The sequence below is a fragment of the Micropterus dolomieu genome, linkage group LG20 (assembly GCF_021292245.1).
Source record: "Micropterus dolomieu isolate WLL.071019.BEF.003 ecotype Adirondacks linkage group LG20, ASM2129224v1, whole genome shotgun sequence".
Taxonomy (NCBI): Eukaryota; Metazoa; Chordata; class Actinopteri; order Centrarchiformes; family Centrarchidae; genus Micropterus; species Micropterus dolomieu.
In genome coordinates this window covers 20,887,203-20,907,246 of record NC_060169.1, presented here as the reverse complement: position 1 = coordinate 20,907,246, position 20,044 = coordinate 20,887,203, and the positions used below count along the sequence as shown (strand labels likewise).

The window sequence follows — 20,044 nt, the reverse complement described above, 5'->3', positions numbered from 1 at the left end:
ACCTGTGATAGCACCCAAAAGTGAAAAAAACAGAGTATTTTAAACTCTCTATAAGGATCCCCTAAATTTGGAGATGTAAGAATTGCAACCAAGACATGTAGTGAGTTGTGTAATGGTGACATTTTCTATATTACCTCTGGCATTTCAGTACTGCAGACTGCAACTTAATATCAGCATGGCCAGTGTTTTGTTGGAGCTCTCTTAAGAGCACTTTGGTTCCTCTGTCTGCTAATCTGGATACCATTTCTTTATTTTGACAATAGTTTATATTTGTTTGCACAATACAGATCTCAAAAGTATTTCTGTGTGAGATTAAACGAAATTGTTTTTAGGTTGGTGTAAGAAGAAATTCTGAGCTTCTAAATGCACACTTTCAGCTTGAAACATACTGTTTATAAGGTACAGTAATACTATCATCCTACACACATACATATTAGAAAAACAACCACACTGGAAAGCTGAAGTCTGGTGGTAAACCATGGTCTGCAAAACGGAAGTAGTATAATTATACCGGATGTGGCGTAGCCTCAACCCTCTTCGTCGTCTTGGTGGAAGCGGAAGGTGGCGAGGCAACCTTTCAGGCAAAGCTGAGGGACGTCATGCCCTGGTCATTCAATGCCGCTACTCGGGCTCTCTCAAACACAGACTGGGCTGTCAACACGTAAACATGGCTGCCTCTGCAACAATCAAGGCGAATGAGAGCGATGACGCCACTACAGACACTACGAAATGTCATGAAGAGTCTCTCTCGCAATCGGGGGAAATTATAAAACCTACTATCACGGAGCTGACCAAAGAAGTTAGGACCAACATCCTCTGCACCGTGGAAGGATGTGGCAAGATTCTCCCCAACACACCTGCGTTGAACATGCATCTTGTGAAGTCACACAGAATAAAGGTATTGTATCCTTCACGGTGTACGTAACTGCGATGCTAACTTGGCTAATACATGAAAAAACTCATGTAACTAGAAAACGCAAGTCATCCAGAACAACTTCGTTTTAGCTAACACAACAGTGGTGCTAAGCAACCACGACGTTATAGTTAAGGTTAGGTAAAAGTTCACGTAGCTAACAGTTTGTGGGCGAGTGAAGCTCTGTAACAGCAGTTACCTACTAACGGCTAAGTTTGCCATTAGCGAGCTAGTAGCCACATTGTAACCAGCTACGGATGTCATCAATTCAAGATTGCGATCGCACGTGCTGATTGATGCTTACTACAGTTTTGGATACAGGTCTAGCTGCACCCTTAGATTTTATCAAGTGGACGATTTGTAGTTGAAGGCAGACATTTGGGCAGTATTTCAGTATGGCTGTGCTAGTGTGTGAGGGGAAAACTCTGTTTACAGTTGTAACGTTATGGTGAGGATCTCTATTCGCCTGCCTGAAACACGGCTAACGTTACACTGCCACTATTGATTGCCTGAATCTACTATACTGTCTAATAATAACCCGTCAATAGAGAGGAGGCAGTCAGAGCATCTGAACCAAAAAGTCTACTTTTGACCCTGGTTCTTATGGCCTCGCTGAAACGGACTTTTTCGTGGGAGGCAGTAATTCACTGTTTCCCCTCCATGAATGAAGTTCTTTGCTGGGAAAGGCTGCCTTTTGTCCTGCAACAGACTAACAGTTAAGCCCTTTGTTTAAAGTGGGTGACTGTGAGAATTTTAATTAGCCCTTTGAAGTAGTCTGTGTGGCCTAGGTAGAAGAGTGGTCCAGTGTTTCAACCATATACATATGGAATAATCAAGTATATCTGAAGGTTTGTGTCTGATGTAGTCAGTTATAATTTAAATGTAGGCCTGTTTTACTCCAGTACCTGAACCTTTCTGGTGTAAACAATCCTTTAAGAGCTATAGAAAACGTTCATAGTCAATATTTAGTTGCTGCTCGTTTATCCTTGTCACTTTGAGAGTAATGCAGATTCCAGTCATGCATTTTGATTTTTTTTTTTACATTGTTCAGCCACACTTGCATCAGAGATGCTTCCTTTTTAAGGTGCAGCAACTGTGAAACTTCTGTTAGCGGTGGTAATGCTATTCTAGTTGACTATGCAAACAAAGTTATCCAAAGTCCAGTGCTGGAGTAGCTCACACTCTATGCTTCCTGTGCATTATTCATGATGTCCGAATGCAAAAATGAGGCTTGATGTGGAACACATCTGTTTATATAATGTCACTGTAGCTCTACATCATTGCAGATCACATTACAGCAGTAATGTATTTGTAGATCACTAAGTCTACCTGTTTCTTACTGGTCATGAAAACTGAAGCCCAATTCAGACTCCTTTCATAAATTTAATGTGACTGTTTTGGCTTGCCTGTCTTTCCATCTGTATCACTTGCCTCAGCACCACAGAGAAGCAGAATTAGCTATTATATAATAATATATATAATCTGACTTATCACTGTATTGTACAGTCTCCCAGAAAAAGGAAGTAACATCGACAATGGCTACTTAAAAGGCTGTGGACTGATTGTGGTGTAGCAAAGACAGTGAATGTGGCCATGCTCCTTCTTCTGGGATGCAGCGGACTGATGACAAATAATGTCTTGACATGACTCAGGCTTCAGCCTACGACCAGATGATGTAGCTGAAGCCAGCTGTCTGAACATTCCTTGTTTGCAAAATGTCTGTTTATGCGAACTCCTTATGATCAACCAGAGGGTGTTTTGTCAGTGTTAGCTGCTCTGTTACAGCAGATGGAGGTGACCTTGACCAGTGGAAGGCTGCAAGCATTAATGGCTGTTGTGGAGTGCGATGGTTTTGTCTGTTTTCACTATGCAGGGTACATCTTAGCTGCTGTTTTGTATGCTATTTATTGATGTGCTGACAGCTCTTTTAGCAAGTCTGCCTTGGGACTAAAAGAGGAGCTGTGGTACAGCAAACTGTTGTACATGTGCTTCCAAGCTACAACCTACTGTACACAGAAATGTGGAGTCTATAATCCCCTTTGAACTATGAGTTAGCTATTGGTAAAAAAGACAACATTTTGTATTTTTAGGGTTACAGCATATTTGACATTTAGTGTCTTTTACAGGAGTATAATTTTAGTTTATCAGCTAAAGTACTGATGGTCAGTAACAAGTTAAAGCTGCTGTCTTTACAGAATCTCTTTAAATTACTTGAAAAACGGGACTTTCTGCTGGTTGCATGTATTTGTGGTGATTGGGGAAATAGACATTTACAGTTTTCTTTATGTCTCACTGTAAGCTATTCTGACTAAGGGTATGATATAAATATCTAAAATGCAAATATCTCTATACTTTGTCCTTTGTCCTTTCTCTTTACCTTTTGCTGGTATTGTCATCCTCAGGATGGTATTGTCAATCCCACGGTCAGAAAGGACATGAAGGGCTCTCAGAAGCTTTACTGCTGTCCCATTGAGGGTTGTCCCAGGGGGCCTAACAGACCCTTCTCCCAGTTCTCTCTGGTCAAACAAGTAAGCCTTTCCTCCAGTGACCTGTAATCCTATCCATGCGATCAATGGTGTAAAATGAGGAGGTGTCAGTTCTGTGGAATAGCTCCTAATATATTGCTAAATACCAAACAATATTTTTCAAAAATCACTTTTGCTGGATTGATAATACTGGTTGACTTCATCCTTACCCAAATACCACCTTTCTACTGCCACGTGTTCAATTTTAAATGCTGTTTGCATGTCTTATTACTTGTACTTAATAAAGTCCTCTTAGATCATTATTGCCTCCCGCAAAGCTGAAGTCCAATAAATGGAAAAAATTAAGCCAACTTCAGAATATTTTGAAGTTTTACAATCCATAGTACATTTTCTGCCTCAGCCTCTTCAAATGACACAAGAGGTTAGTGAGCTCTTCTTGACTTATAATCTGAAAATCAAACAGAATAATTGGCTTAAAACATAGACTGTACATTTGTATACAGTTTCTTGAACTGTTTAAGTTCAAGAAAAATATTTGACTCTTATAGCATCAAAGACTGCAAAACACTGTGAAAAACCGCCCTCATTCCCAATTTTGTCTAAAGGATACAGTAGACTGTACTCAAGTTTGGATCACTAGACAACAAAGATTCCTGCCACCTGGCTTTTTGGTCTTGGTATTGTGAAGTTTATTTCGTATTAAATTGCTATTTAAAAGCTCTTCATTCTTTTCCTTAGTAATGACTACATAAAACATGTTTAAAGCAGTTGTGTGCAATATATTCTTTGCTCTTTGACCCGTTTTATTGTAGCACTTCATGAAGATGCATGCAGAGAAGAAACACAAGTGCTTCAAGTGCAACAATGGCTACAGCACAGAGTATGACCTAAAGAGGCACATAGAAGACTGTGGGAAGACCTACCACTGTACATGCGGCTGCCCCTATGCTAGTAGGGCTGCACTACTCTCACATATCTACAGGACAGGTCACGAGATTCCTATAGAACACAGGCATGTACAGGCATAGCCCAGAGTGATTTCTATTGAAATGTTGCTTTAGGTTTGACCTCAATTTTATTTTGACTGGTATTCTTTTGAATCTGTTTTGTTTCTTTACAGAATTCCTCCAGTAAAAAAGCGAAAGATGGAGAAACTGTTAAGTGGTTCTGAAAAGGTTAAGCCTAATGAGTCAACCTGTCTCATCATGTCTGCTAGTAAAGAGCTAACAGAGACTGCTCTGCCTTCTGATACAACTGTTAATATTACAGACTCAGTGAATCAGAACTCCAACCCCCGTAAGAACCTCCAGAAGATGCTTCTTCCAAAGCCCAAGATGGCTTTGGTCAGTGTTCCTGTGATGCAGCTGGCCCACCTGCCGGTCCTTCTTCCATCTACAGAGGGCGGGGCTTTGAGATCTGTAGTGCTGGCAATAGACAGCCAAGGCTCTGTCAGCACCTTTCACCTCCTGCCACAAACCATGGGAGCTGTGGTACCCCAACTTGATGCTAAGAGTTTGGGTTTCAAGGACAGCATGCCTACTTCCCGCTCTAGCCTGGGGCCTATTAGCACAGGGGTGCAGGTCAGTCTGGACCCTGCAGGCATAGAGGACTCATCCAGCAGCCTGGCAGGCCAACGGGGAAGAAGCACCTCCACCAACATTCAAACGGAAAAATCGTACTTGTCAAAAATGCCCACAGGAGTGGGGGTTGGGGAGGGAATGGGCTTGTGCTCTGTGGGTGAGCCCTCAGTATCGTCCTGCTCTCAAACAGACATCAGCGTGAGTGCCCAAGTCCTCCTGCCAGTCAGTGTTGAAACTCAGACATTCTCCTCCTGGGCCAAAGCCACATCCACTATTGGAGCTCAGACAGACAGCCAGCACGTGGGCCAAATTACTTGCTCCTCCTCATCTGCGCCCCCATACAAAACAAGGCAGACACAGACGCACTTTGCCATGCCACAATCAGAGGAGAAGGCTCAGGACCAGGCTATAATGTGCTCTGACTTATTTGGCAGTGACTCCCTCAGTGTCTCCACCCAGACAGCCCTGGACATAGATGACAATATATATGAGGACTCAAAGTCAGCGGGTGCTATGTGTTTTGGGGTGCAGACAGATGAGCTCAACTCAAACAACATGGCCGATAACCAGACCCAAACTATGACCTTGTTAAGTGACCTAGAAAATATTCTGTCTGACAGCATGTCAGGCCACCAGGTGCTCACAGAGGCATCTGCAGGCTGTGGGTCAGGCCTGGGCTCTGTTCAGGAGCAACACAATGGCATTGACTTTGACTTTGAAGAGTTTCTCAATGCTGTGCACATCCAGACACAGACAGAGGAGAGTGAGCTGGGACGACTGGGTGGTGACACGCCGCTGGAGTCTCTTGACATCCAGACTCAGACGGACTTCCTCCTGATGGATGAACTGGACCAAAGTGAGGGGCCAAATAGAACCCAAGCCAGTGACCTGGAGTTGTTCGACACTCAAACTCAGACTGACCTCAATTTCCTGCTGAGCGCCGGAAGCCACATGCCCCTGAGCAGCATCCTGCGACATTCAAGCTTTTCTATGAGCACCGAGTCCTCCGATACAGAAACTCAGACGGATCTCCCTTCATTTGCCACAAGCCTTTCCGCTCAGACCCTTGCGTGTCAGGGTGAGCATGCAAGGCTGCTGAACAGCACAGAGACACAGACTGTGACCAGCCAGGCAGAAGGCCTGGGACACCTCTTCCTGACGAGCAATGAAACACAAACTGTCATGGATGACTTCTTGTCAGCAGACCTGGCATGGAATATGGATTCCCATTTCAGCTCTGTGGAAACCCAGACGTGTGAGGAGCTTTGTGCTCTCTTTCAGCACCCTGAGAAACCCAACAGCTGAAGTCCCTCTTAGTGAAGCTGCCTAAGCTTTTGCGGTATAGGTTTCGCATGTCTGCCTCCATAAGAGGAATCAGTCTACGCTGTCCTCCAGCGGACCACAGTCTTAGCAGTAAGAAGTCTGCGAATGTTCTTTGAACATTCCACTGGAGACATGTCCAGAGTCTTTCCAGGTATATGTCCTGACATCTCCACTGCACTTTATTAGCTAAACAGGTATGATTTATCAGCTCCTGTGACAGTTTACATATTTATTTGCACATAAAGTAACATATTGTATGTGTCTTGTCTTAAATGCCAGTTTACTTCTATATTTTTTGTGTATAACCACTGTGACTGGTTTTCACTGTTTAGTCTTACTAGCAGTTTTTAAAAAAACGTATCAATAATAGATCTGCACTGTAAAGGGATGACATCTTTTAGCTGTGTGTGGCTGTGTATGGCAGCTTTCAGATATGCATATACTGCATGAAAACAACATTATGCTTGTAGCTTACGTATGTTTGGAAATGTGCATGAAGCCTTCATGTGGTCAGCAGCACAGAAACATAAAAATATCTATTGTCAGCTTGTGCATCGGACAGCTGCCTCATTGATGTTGTATTGTCAGCGGCAGCAAGACTATAAACTCTGAATTACATGCTGCAGCCAGTGGAAAACCTGTCCAGTGAGAATCAGCTTTGTTTTTCAAAATAAAGCCCCATAAAGGCTTCAGCAATGAAAAATGCATTGCTTAACTCTGTTAAGATGTATCTCTCAAGCATTACCGTTACTCATACAGATGTGGCACACATAAAAATATAATGTTTATGTCTTGTCAGATGTTGCGCACCTGTCACTGAAGTGTGATTGTGAAGTATGATGTTGTGTAAACACTTTTTTGTGTCTGGGCCTCTATATCAAAACAGTTCAAGTCCGTAAGCAGGCTTGGCTGTCATTGTCTTTGACTTATTCATTAGCTGGGTGTAAGTGTATACAGTAGCAGTACTCAGTGCTGAGGTGATGCAGTAATGTTACTGTACAGAGCACAGACTTGTATTTATTCGCCACAGGATTTTAACAGAAAGGAGTCCTGTTCTTCCCGGTAAAATCATCAGATTTCAATCAGAAACCATATTTAATTTTTTTGTCTTCTCCAGACAACTAAACTTAATGTTTGATTACGTTTCTCATTAAACTGTTGCACTCAGTTACCTCATTAAGCACAGGCACCACATGCAGGCTTTGTTCTACTAAGGAACCTAGAGCTGTAGGCCTTGATTATTTATTAATTTTGTTACGTTTGTGCCTTAACCCAAGTATTCGCTGTAGTTATGTTACAAACAAATTGCTGCTTTAAAATAACAAAAATAAAAATAAACAAGAATATGTTTTGGAAAATGAACAAACACTGAAAATGTGTCAATCCTTTTGGTCTTTGAATGTTTAATCCATTCTGTATTTGTATTTTCATCATGGTTGCATGAAATATTGGAATGTCCCTAATCGTTCTCCATAGTTTCTATGGAAAGGTTTATGTTCTGTCACATGAATAAGTAATGCTATGCAGCATTTTATTGAAGAGAAACTTTTGGACACCATCTCCCTATTTACATGACCTGAATAATATACAGAACATGACCCTGTGCCCAAGTATAACATGCTCTATTGTTTGCACCATATCCAAAAAGTAAAAGGATAATTTCCTGGATGTTAAGAAGGATTTAGACTAATTCAGTTTCAACCTTTCTTATATAGAGATTAGTACTTCTTTTAGTACTTTGTGGTTCTTGAATTCAAAAACAGCAAAAACAGCACTGGGAAATGCCTTGCTTTAAATAGAACTACCTGTACAAGCCTCGTCAGTGTCAGTTACAGTACTTTGTTTTTTTCTCTGCTGGGAATGCATGCAGATATTTTCCCGGCACTAAATCTTTGGTTTAGCAGAATTTCTGTTTCTGTTGCCTATATGTGTAGAGTTAATGGTTGCCTTGCTAAATTGTTAAAGCTACACTACATATGTTCTTAATAAACTGCTGGAAAGTGTATTTTGTGTTTCTTGTCACTTATTATAGTACAAAGGGGGGGGGGGGGGGGGGGGGGGGGGCGTGGCAATCAACCAATACAAAAAGAGTTGGAAGGACACGCACCCAAATGTGACCATTTTTGTATGGTTTGTGCTGGATATAGCAACTCTACAAATCAGTTGGAAGTAACCATTTTATTTCACATGCACATATGGGGAAGACAAAATGTTTGACTAAAGAACACTCCTACTAAGCAAATTCTTTTTTTATTTTACAGGGCAGCTAATGAACAAAGAGGTAGTATGATAAAACAAAGTAACATCATCCCAGTATGTTTAGGGATCTATTCTGCACTGACAAGCCCTTTTACACTGTACAACCAACTTGCGATCAGCCAGAATTACCTCCTGACTGATATAAAGCTAAAGTTGAATCTAATTTTACATGACAGAGCAGATGCACTAGTTTGGCAACGTCATCATATATAGTTGCAGGCTACAGTGCAACACTGAAGATCTGACAGAGCTGTAGCTTGTGGTTGAAAGTTAAATAATAGAAAGTGTGAGCAGGCACACTGCCATGCTTCCTATGAGATAGTTGCACCGTTGCTAGGTAACTAGAACAGCTGAAAAAGCACTTGTGGGAACTGGTCAAGGCCCGAATGATAGATAGAGCTTAACATTGCAATGTTCTGTTCACACTCTTATTGTTATGGTTTGTATGGTCTGAAATGTTATGCCAAACTGAACTGATGGAACACTAAGCTAAATGAATTACCTCTCCAATGAGTTACTTTTCTGAACATGTCTCATCCATTAAAATCATTCTTCCAACTATCTGTTTTGATGGAAACATATGATGCAGTGCTACACAATATGTTAAAACAGGTTGTTTTTACTTTGGGAGTTTAAAATGATTGCATACATAAATGTCGTTATCAGTCATGTTAAACGTTTATTTCGCAGCCCTCGTACAGCTTGACAGCATAGACAGCTTTGCTGGGGTGCATATGTGCCTGCGCACCTGCTGCAGAGCTGGAGTGGAGAGCCTGTGTGAGGCTCTTGCCCATTGAGTAGTTAGTGCGATGCACTGTGTCAGGTTTGGAAGACACAGGTACTTGATACCCCTTGGGGATAGAAACACTTACAGCAGAGAACAAGTGGGGATTATGCAGACATGTCCGGTACTTGGAGGTCAGGGCTGCAGAGTAAGTGCGAAGCTCTGCATTAGAAACAGGGTCCACTCTTGTTTGTCTCATTCTGCCCTTCTTATCAAATATGAAACAGTTTTCCTCTATGGTTTCTCCATCTGGAACCTTTGTGCCACTGACTTTCTGAGGATTCAGGTGTGGTGATATAATTGGTGGTAAAAATGTGAAGTTTTTAATGGGAACCACTGTACTACTGGGCCTGTGGCTGTATTTCTGAGGCTTAGTGGGCCTGCTATCTGACACAAAAGAGTATTTGGAGGAGAGATTGTGAGGCTGCAAAGAAGTATCTCTGAGTGTCCCTTCCTCCTCTCTCTTTCCATCGACAAGCCATTCCAAGGCATCTGTCTGCAGAGCTGCCTCAGCAGTGTTACTCCAGGATCCAGGATGCTGGTTTAATGGCATGATTTTCTTAGAGCTGTCATGTGGGCCCACATCAGGCTCACAGCGGTTCTCCGCAATGCTGACCGGGCTGTCTGTAATGGGGATTGCTGGGTCAATAGACACGGGGGTCAGGTTATCAGCCTCTTTATGCTTTGGTTTCCTGTATTTCCTCTCAGTCAAAAGTATGCAGCTCAGTGGAGCAACTCTGGCCCAACCCTGAACCTGTTTTAAAATACGAAATATGTTAAATATGTATAACAGTTTTGATATGTTTAAACTAAACATGCATTGAAATAATTAAAAGTAAGGTGGCTACTGGAAACTGCGCTAATATTGGCAGGCCTATGTAGCCTAATGTGTGAGTAAGATTATCTATCAGAAGAATTATTATATAGATAAGTGTTATATCTCATATCTCATATACCTGTATTTCATTTAAAAATGTAGATTAAACCATTTTGCCACACACAACATGTACAATTGGTAGGCCTACAACCTACATAAAGGTAACATAGCCTACATAAATCAGGTAGTAAAACGGTTTGCAGTAAGGAAATAGTGAATTCACTTACAGCTTCCTCCCAACCTGAGTAACAGTGATACTCATATGGCTCCAGTTCTGTCAAGAAATCCTGCTCACTAATATCTAGAAGGGTATCGGCATGTCTCCTTTCTGGCGTCTTGTAAAGCTGCGCACCAACTGCGTCCTCCTGCGTTGGAAGCTCCGTTGCTGATCCATTCACAGCTGCGTGATCAACTTCTTTTAAGGTCGCCATTAAGTAGACTAGTTATCTGATGTAGGCCTACTTCATGGTGATATCTAGAAAAAAATAGAATAGGCCTTGTAGCATATCAAAATAACCTGTAAGAGTTGGAGTTACACAAACTTTTTTTTTATTTTAAACGTTAGAAACCTAGAAAGGTTAGTCAAACGCTACTCACCAAAAGGAAGACATCTGAATCACTGTAGCATTTTGAATGGGTTGGTGTCACTATTCCCATGTCTGAAAGCACCATTCATAAAGAACTGCTACTACCTATTGTGGTTAGTTTTCTTTCTGGTCTGCAGAGTTTTCCCAAACAGAGGCGTAGGAGCGCTCAACCGTCGTCTTAGCAACCCGAAGAGGCTGCACCGGGAAGGTGTGACGTAGAGAAAAGAGGAGGGCTGACTGCCACAGCCTAGTCTGCTCCAGATTAATTAGGCTATTACATATTTGTTATGCAATAGGCCTAAATCTTATTTTACACTGTACCTTGGCTACTCCCGGCAATCCTGGGATAGGAATATAATACAATACAATATGTGTTTCCAATAGCCTGTGTTTATTCCTTCTCTGTGAGCTATAGAGGTCATTATAATGTCACAATGTGATAAGGGGGAAGTTACCCCTTTAGGAAGAGGAAACCATTTTGGTTAGTTGCAACGTTCAGTTCTACACGTAGGCTAGAGCTGCTGAACATCAAATATTTCATGTCAGCTGTGAGGACGCTGCATGTTCACCACATGAAAATAGAAACGAGCGACGGTCGCTGCGCAGCGGAGAGGAAAGTGATGTCTTTTTATTATTTTCACAATGAGCAGACAGCGAGATGTAGCCTATTCGCCATACACCGACATTTAAAGTAACCGTAATTTTTGCTGGCTCACACCCACAGCTTGGTTTATTGGTCCAGAGCTGCAGAGTGTCAGCTTCTGACGCAGCCGGAGCACCTCCGCTAGGGGTGCACTGACGCCTGACGGCTCTATCTATCTCAACACGACCACTTCAGCTCCGCAGTGCAGGATCTGCTGCGTTTTATGGAAGCAGAGTCTGTGCAACCTGTCGTGGTCATGCTGCCCCCGAAGAACTGCCTGCCAAGGAACTACAGCTGCATAGCCGGACTGTTCGGAAGCCTGGCAGAGGCAAACCCGCGGCTGGAAGATGGGGAAGATTTTGACAAGATGAACGGTACGTGTGAGCCCATCGAGAGCCCCGTGGTGGACGAGAGACCGCGGGGCAGAGAGATCTCCCTGAAGCCTCCACAGAGTCCAAATCTGCGCCGGAGGTGCAAGTCGCTGCCCACACCCACAGAGAGAGCAAAGTTAGAGATCTCCCGCAGCAGGAGTCCATCCAGTCAGAAAAAGGTCCGGTTCGCAGACTCCCTGGGTCTGGAGCTCACTTCAGTGAAGCACTTCGATGATACAGATGTGCCAGAGGTGCCAGAGCGCATATTGGCAAAACTACCCAAAGGACCCCTCCACCTTAATCATTTGGAAACCAAATTCCCCCGGGGCCCTTCGCAGTCTGTGTTCGTGGAGTTGCAGTTCACCAACCCAGGCACACTACCCGGCTTCGAGCAGAGAGTGAGGGAGGTGAAAGTCATGTTGGACAGCGTTGAAGCAGACGAATTCAGCCTCTCCGGGTTTGTGCGCGTGTTGAATCTGGCTTTCGAAAAGAGCGTCTCTTTGCGGTACTCTCTAAATAACTGGATAACATTCATGGACAGTTTGGCGTACTATGTTCCCAGCTCAAGCGACGGTGTCACTGATAAGTTCCGTTTCAAGATCGTCATGCCCACCTACCTCGACAACGGAGGCACATTGCAGTTTGCTATTAAATACTGTGTCGGCGGGCAAGAGTACTGGGACAATAATAATGGGAATAACTACAAAGTGCGACGTCACCGGTTGAAGATGTCCCCACCGCGGGAATGGGAGAATGGATGGATTCACTTTATCTGAGCGTTGGCGTCATTTGCGCGTAACTGATCCCCTGGTACCTTAATTATGACTGTAGCCTGTTAAAGATGCTTTTTTCTGCCATTGTCAGCTACACACATGCTGTGACACCGAATACAATTTCCCACAATAATTCAAATATTTGCCCGACTGTGGTAACATATTTAGTTTTGACGTCTATACTGAATACGCCTTTGGTAGGTTTCCAGTGTGAGATGCAGTTAGATAATTTGCCTTGATGTCAGGGCTCTGTGCAGCTTGGTGCCCTTTGGGAGGGCATGTTCAAGATATGTAACGCAGGAACACGTGCCGCCGAAAACATACCGGGCAATGCCAACTTCAGGCATCACTGTTCCTTTCAGGAGATACTGTACATTTATATAGTGGCAAGGAGATGTTTGAATTATCAGTTTGTTTTGCATGTGTGCAAATGCATTGGCTTAATGGGAAGAAGAAAGCACCGCGGCTGATATGGATGCCAAGCGAACCTAGTTGCGTACTCCACTCCTCCTGCAGGCTGAGGGAAACACAGGCCTTAAATTGTCATTGACATAAACATGCGACAGGTTATATTTCATTCAGAAAATTCAATATATAATTGCCCACTGGCATGCCATTGAAAAATGCCTTATTTTACGCCATGATGTGGGAAGTTGTGCATTGAATGTTGAATGTGTAGTTTCCTCATTAGGGTTGAATAGACTAGATGCATTAGATGGTTTACATCTTTAAGTTAGTGTCCATATAGCTGTAGGCTTCCAATCCAGGGACATACTTAGTCAAAATCTGTCTTTTAGCCACATATTTGCACCTATTCAACCCCCGTTGTATATTTTCTGCAGTATTAATTTAAAATGATTACGTATTTTGTCAAATTCAGTAATCAAGGAGGCCTGAGCAAAGTCCAAAGATGATGAACTCAGAAACGTTAGAAAAAAACATCCCCGAATTATAACTGCATCATGCATGTTCCAATCAAGGATGTGTTTATAAACAATGGCCTTCAGCACCCTCATACTGTGCTATGATAGGAAGGTTTTTTTCTGAATGAACCCCTTGAACGTGATTGTTGTCCCCCTTAGAAAAATAAATAGTAGTTAAATAGTAGCTGTGCAAATTTACCTCAGATTACTTGTGTACCTTTTCTCCTCTTCTTCAGGTTGATTGTTGTAAAACAGATGTTATTTTCACAGTAATTGTTTTCTAACAGATACATTCAAACAGAAAAGTATTATTGTACATTTGCAGATTTAAAACGCTTTTAGTGCTTATAGTGCTTATTCATTTGTAATGTTCTTGATTGCACTGTGTAACTCTGTTTTTCACAGAGCAGTGTTGTCTATAAACAAAGTAGCTATTACACGGAGGACTGTGTTTAACCAGCTTCTATCCTCAGTCACCACTATGCACTAATAGTGTTGCTCCTTACACCCCACATGAACCTCAGGCTTCACCCTATGGCTTCACCTCACTGGCTGACATTTCCATCCTTGTGGCAAACTGTTCTCTGATTACTTCATTTCCATACCATAAGCCTCAATTGATGTTATGCGGCCAGTCTGCCCTCTCCAGATAACAGCTAATGTCACATCCATACGTTTCTTATGAATTCACTGGCGAGTAGTGCTCCTGATCATATGTGATCATGTACTCTGTCTTTATGTCAAACAGGCTTGCATGTCATAGGTAAATGAGCTTACTTGAACACAAGTATTCATCATGCTTTTTTTAGTTGTACAATATTTTTAGTGTTTGTGGGCAAGTATGAAATTGAGACTCCAGTACAGTAGAGAAACAACAGACAGGGTGCTTTTAATTCCAGAGCTTTAACTGTAATCTGAACATCACTTTGTCCTTTGTTTACATCATCGTGGCCTCAGAGGGAAGCTCTCCATTTAATGAGGCCATCGGGTTGGGATGTGGATAAAGACTATTCCTGCAACCATTTAGGTTTTGGAGCAGTTCCACTGTGAATCCATCAGTGATGTTTGTCTCTAGATCTGACATGGTTTATGTTGGAATTTAAAAGCTATACCTGCTGCTGTTAGAATAACTTTGATGAAGTGAGAGCTGGCCAGCACTGAGTTGTTGTTTTAACTACATGTAGCTTTATCATGTACAGAGCTGCATTTCTTGCACCTGTTTATTTAAATGCACTGTGGATAAATAAGGTCTGGCCATGGAGCTTACTGTGTCACTGTCTCATGTTATTAAATCAGGGGCATTTTGTTTGCTTTGGTCTGTATAAACGTTGTCCACGCTGTGCATTACCAGAAAGAATTAATTATCCAGGCTAATATCACTGATGTGTGTACAGAGAGATGCATCAATACCAATCAGTCACTGCCAACACAGATTGCATTTTATAGATTTTACCATTTGGCTGAGACCAAGTCCTGACAAGATTTGCTCTTTTTGTGGGTTTGGGATTGCACGACACAAATGACCGTCTGAATATGATGCTTTCACCATGTTCCACTACATGTGACTCTTTGGTTTAAGTTTACAAAAAAACTGTGCGACCTGTGAGATACCAGTTCTCAGTTTTAACCTGGTGTCTCCCACACTGCTGTTTTTATTGGTGAAGAAAATGAAGGGCTTCTGGTCTGATTAGATTTTCACCTTAGTACATAATATTTTGCATCAGAACTCACTGATATATAGATGTGTAATGTTTCATATTGAATGTCTTCCTATTACTGTTCTATGTTGTGTGTATTTTAAAGCATTTTAAAAGCAGAATTTAGCAATGTGAAGGTTTGTTATCTGATTGTCCTGTGAAGTTTGAAGAAAAAAAGAATTACTAAAGGTATAATAAAGGAAACGTACTATTAAATTTAATAATCAAATCTTTCTAGAAGACTATTTAAAATAAGGCTGCTTGTTAAATTGGTAATACCACTAACTTTAATAATTTATCTCAAAATTTAAAGTTTTATATATCAGTAAGATATTGCTGAATTCCTCCTGAAATAAGTAAATGTGAGCTGTGTATCGCAATAAAAGTAAAATATTGAATATCCCATGTGCACAACTATAGGTCTGAAGTATGAGTTTGCTTAGAGACATGAAGCAAAGCTGGAAGAATGCAAGTGCTTGTTTGTTACGAAATAATGTAATTACAGATGGATGAAAACATGTGGACTCTAGACAATGACAAAGGGACCTTACTTGGCAGGATAGGTAACATGAGATGCACTTTGGTGCTTGATAACTTTTATGATGAGCGACTTATGATTGTAGCAGACTCAGTCAAAGCAAGTCTAATGCACTTTGAGTTAGAGCAAGGAAAGGGGTAAGGTGGCAAGTTACTATATACTATATATGAAAGCTTCTCCTGTGAACAGCTACTAATCAACATGTTTTCCATTCTTTGTCTTATTTTACTGCTCTTTTCTCTCACAGTGGAAAGTCTAAATCACTTCTGTCTTATTTATAACCATTGTATGGCACTGAATTTATTGATTTTGGTTTGGTTTGGTGTGTAACCTCTTTTGTGTTGTAACATCTGCAGTCATCTGACTGTGTTAATGTGTACTGTGTGTTGTCTATTGTTTTTCTCTTTTTGCAGTCAATGTTAATCATGTTTGCGTGTACAGCTGTAACATACCTTTATTTTTATGTGTAGGTTTTAGTGTTACCCATATTTTATTAAAACAATGGTTAATAAAGGCATTTGTGATGTAAAGATAATACTCTGCCAGTACTTAATTACAGTAACCCAGTATAATCTCTATACCCTAGCCTAATTTCTCCCTGTATATCATCTGAACACTGAACACGATCTGCAGCATAATAGTATAACCTGACCTATCATTCCAAAATCACATCCCATAGACTCCAGCAAAACTCCTCAGTTTCTGTTATTAAAATAAGGTTTTACTCTGATATATGTGCAGCATGTTGCTGCAGAGCTGTTCACGTGTGTTCCCAAGGTGTCTTGACTAATAGGTCAGCTGAGCGTCTCAGTGCGGGTTGTATGGGGTTGGGTGCTGCAGCAAGTCCCCAGCACACTGCATTGAGCTGTAGGCCTCGCCATTGTACACATGACTGCAGACATGTCCTCGAATTGATTGCAGTGTTACACCACGCCCCCCTCTGTTTATGAAAGGGAGGGGTTGGAGCTTGAAGCAGGAAGCAGTGCAAAGAGAGCTGAGCAAAGGCACAATAAGCAGATAAAAGGGCATATAAAAAGCAAATGATAAGGTAGTGCGTTTGACCTTTTTCACTTTTGATTACAACCCCTTGGAAGTATTTCCTCCAGCTTTCCAACTGTAGACGGAGTTACTGCAGCTACTTGTTTAACATTCCTCTAATAAGCTGTTTTATAGCTCCTTGTTTTGTTATTTTTTTTATTTTTATTTTTTTTTACCATATATTAGATCTAATTATAAAACATCCCCACACCTCATCATCACATATGGTCATGCATACTCATGCATACAGTATATCCCCATACATAAGATGCACAGGTTATTAGTGGTACAGTTCTATTTCAACTAGACACTCTCTGTGCTGTTTATGTTGTCAAGTATTTACACTATCTACAATCCCTTTACTTCTAACAATCACACCAGCTTTCTCTCTAATTCCTTTATGAGAATTTATAAGCCAACTGACAAGCAATTTAATAAAGCCACACTCTCTAGATCATCCATCAACAAAGCATCCAACTTTCTCATTAAAGGAATTAAATGGCTGATAATAGCAATATAATATAATACACTCTTAAGATTGAAAGTAAAGTCTGATACTGGAGGGTTTTTTTATTTGGAAATCTAACACAGTGATCTAAGTGTGCCACATTTAAAGCTTTTTCTGCACATGTGTAGCAGGTATATGTTGTACATGTTGTGTATGTTGAATGGGTAATGCATGGGGCGGTTTATGTGTCAGATTAGGAACATGATCCTGCTTAATCTTCATGTAAACCTAAGGCAGTGATGAATGAGTGGTGTTGGCCCACAAGCAACTTTGCTTATAGTGGTGTTGAAGGCATCCTGACAGCTTGTGGCTGCTTTATATGCCAGTGCTCTGCTCCCAGCAACCAGATAGTATGAATCCACATGGCCAGTCAATAAAAACCTGCTGTGAGATCCAATTTAATTCTATGATTAGAGCTACTCAGCAGCTTGCTTGAAGTGGAAAATCACATACCTCCCCTGTTAATAAGGAGAGATTAAGATATCCAATGTCAGTAAATTGTGAAGCGGACACACAGAGTTTGATTTGACTGCTGCGTAACACATTTGTTTTGTCTGGATTATATTTTACTATTTGTGAGATACATTAGTTATATAGGTATCAACCAATCATTTTACAGCAAAGTTGACTTTTGTCACGAGCGCGTAGTTATACCACATGTATCAGCAAAGTCTGTGTAATTTTTAAGTGGTGGTAATCATTAAACACTGTTATGCTGTGTAACAACAGCTGCTTATATAACTGCTGTGTTCATGTGATGATGACGTTGTGATTGTTCTGTCCCTTGGGCGTCTGGCATTATGAGACTGCATCACAGACCCAAAGAGTCATTTTCATCCTACCTGCGTAGCTTCTCCCACCTCATCCAAAGTGTGTCCTTCGGCTCTAATAATGTGACCAAGCCGATGCACACAAATAGGTTTCATGATTCCAGTTTAAATCATTCATGGGAGGCATTCAGGGAAATGCTGTGCCGTGAGATTAATCCTGACTGGGCAGCAGCCAGGGCTGCAGTGCAGGATACAGCCATAACCTCGTCTCACTGAGCACTCGACCTGAATAATTAATTGGCTAAATGATCTGTCACAACTTTGGAAAATTCATTCTGCTACTTGGAAGTGTTTACTCACACAGCTTACCAAGATGCCTTCCGTTTTCTTTGACCACAGCTGTTTCCTTTGCATTCTTGCTCATTATACTCTAAAAACAGAGCTTCCTCCCATGTCTCAAGACACATTTTACACACATACACTTTCATTCACTCACTTACAAAGAGGTAAAAATCAGGTGTGGCAGTCAGTCTAAATCTTTGTCAAACAGCCTGCTTGCCTACCTTTTTCATCCTCTTCCCCTGTTCACTGCACACTTCTTTTCTCCTTAATTCATTTTCTCCTCTGAGTGTGTCTTGCCTTACTAAAGTTTTAAATTATATATTTTTAATCTAATACATCACTTTGTTGCTGCAACATAATGTTAATGAACTTTCCTGTCTTTTGTTGGAATGGCACAACATTTTTGTGAAAGCACATGTGAAGCCAAACACTTCAAAAAACCACATGTGTAAACATCGTGTGAATTGGTCCCACAAAATGTCCAAAAACTACACGTGCATGTACATTTAAAATATGTGAAGTACAGTTGTGATAAAGTCACATGTGAAGTTTTATAGTTTTATAACAAAGACATAATCATCATGAAATATTGATGGAGGTGGCAGCCCAAGATGCAGCAGGAAGTGCAGCAGACCGAAGAAGTTGCAGATTTAGCTTTTATCCCATTCATGTCAAACCCTATTAAAAAGTCAACCATACTTGTCTAAACAGATCGCTCCACTACATCACTCTGTTATGTAAAGGTAGACAAACAAACTAACACATGCACACACTCACAAACACACGCACACAAAGAGCCCGGAAAAATTGTACTATAGTGGGTTCATCTGTATCTGTGGGAAGCTTTCTTGAGTTTTGTGTAGACCTCTCAGTGGAAGTTTCCACAATCTTGTTTACGAGACTGAAAGAGCACTTGCTTCCCAACACACCATATTTAGACATGGTAAAGGAAATAGATTAGAGAGTCTTCATTGGAAATACTTTCCCCACAAAACATTGGCCATGTGCCATAAACACAGATAAGCTTATTTGTAATTTATAAAAAAAAAGGCCTACAGAGGAACAAATACAGTGGGTACGGAAAGTATTCAGACCCCTTTAAATTTTTCACTCTTTGTTTGCCATTTTCCAAAAATCAAAAAAGTTCATTTTATTTCTCAGTAATGTACACTCAGCACCCCATCTTGACAGAAAAAAACAGAAATGTAGAAATTTTTGCAAATTTATTAAAAAAGAAAAACTGAAATATCACATGGTCATAAGTATTCAGACCCTTTGCCGTGACACTCATATTTAACTCAGGTGCTCTCTATTTCTTCTGATCATCCTTGAGATGGTTCTACACCTTCATTTGAGTCCAGCTGTGTTTGATTATACTGATTGGACTTGATTAGGAAAGCCACACACCTGTCTATATAAGACCTTACAGCTCACAGTGCATGTCAGAGCAAATGAGAATCATGAGGTCAAAGGAACTGCCTGAAGAGCTCAGAGACAGAATTGTGGCAAGGCACAGATCTGGCCAAGGTTACAAAAAAAATTCTGCTGCACTTAAGGTTCCTAAGAGCACAGTGGCCTCCATAATCCTCAAATGGAAGACGTTTGGGACGACCAGAACCCTTCCTAGAGCTG

General features: G+C 41.2%; 3 protein-coding genes across 3 annotated transcripts; 2 read left to right on the top strand and 1 right to left on the bottom strand.

The window, feature by feature from the left end:
* Positions 1-538: 538 nt before the first annotated feature.
* atmin (ATM interactor) lies at positions 539-8,307 on the top strand. Its single transcript, XM_046032739.1, has 4 exons — positions 539-898; positions 3,316-3,441; positions 4,212-4,411; positions 4,520-8,307. The coding sequence occupies exons 1-4, from the start codon at positions 668-670 to the stop codon at positions 6,282-6,284; spliced, it is 2,322 nt and encodes a 773-aa protein (XP_045888695.1). The 5' UTR covers positions 539-667; the 3' UTR covers positions 6,285-8,307.
* Positions 8,308-9,160: 853 nt separating this feature from the next.
* Positions 9,161-11,004, bottom strand: LOC123958946. Its single transcript, XM_046032736.1, has 3 exons — positions 10,820-11,004; positions 10,450-10,697; positions 9,161-10,099 (listed from the first exon to the last, which is right to left on the bottom strand). The coding sequence occupies exons 2-3, from the start codon at positions 10,651-10,653 to the stop codon at positions 9,233-9,235; spliced, it is 1,071 nt and encodes a 356-aa protein (XP_045888692.1). The 5' UTR covers positions 10,654-10,697; positions 10,820-11,004; the 3' UTR covers positions 9,161-9,232.
* Positions 11,005-11,271: 267 nt separating this feature from the next.
* LOC123958947 (protein phosphatase 1 regulatory subunit 3E) lies at positions 11,272-16,289 on the top strand. The gene has a single exon (XM_046032737.1). It carries the CDS (start codon positions 11,676-11,678, stop codon positions 12,597-12,599), a length of 924 nt encoding a protein of 307 aa, XP_045888693.1. The 5' UTR covers positions 11,272-11,675; the 3' UTR covers positions 12,600-16,289.
* The last annotated feature ends 3,755 nt before the right edge of the window (positions 16,290-20,044 follow it).

Coding starts and splice junctions, on each gene's coding strand:
- LOC123958946 (XM_046032736.1), bottom strand. CDS start 10,653: ATGGCGACCTTAAAAGAAGTTGATCACGCAGCTGTGAATGGATCAGCA. Junction 10,100..10,449: donor ACTCAGGTTGGGAGGAAGCT/GTAAGTGAATTC, acceptor ATTTTAAAACAG/GTTCAGGGTTGGGCCAGAGT.
- atmin (XM_046032739.1), top strand. CDS start 668: ATGGCTGCCTCTGCAACAATCAAGGCGAATGAGAGCGATGACGCCACT. Junction 899..3,315: donor TGAAGTCACACAGAATAAAG/GTATTGTATCCT, acceptor TGTCATCCTCAG/GATGGTATTGTCAATCCCAC. Junction 3,442..4,211: donor AGTTCTCTCTGGTCAAACAA/GTAAGCCTTTCC, acceptor GTTTTATTGTAG/CACTTCATGAAGATGCATGC.
- LOC123958947 (XM_046032737.1), top strand. CDS start 11,676: ATGGAAGCAGAGTCTGTGCAACCTGTCGTGGTCATGCTGCCCCCGAAG.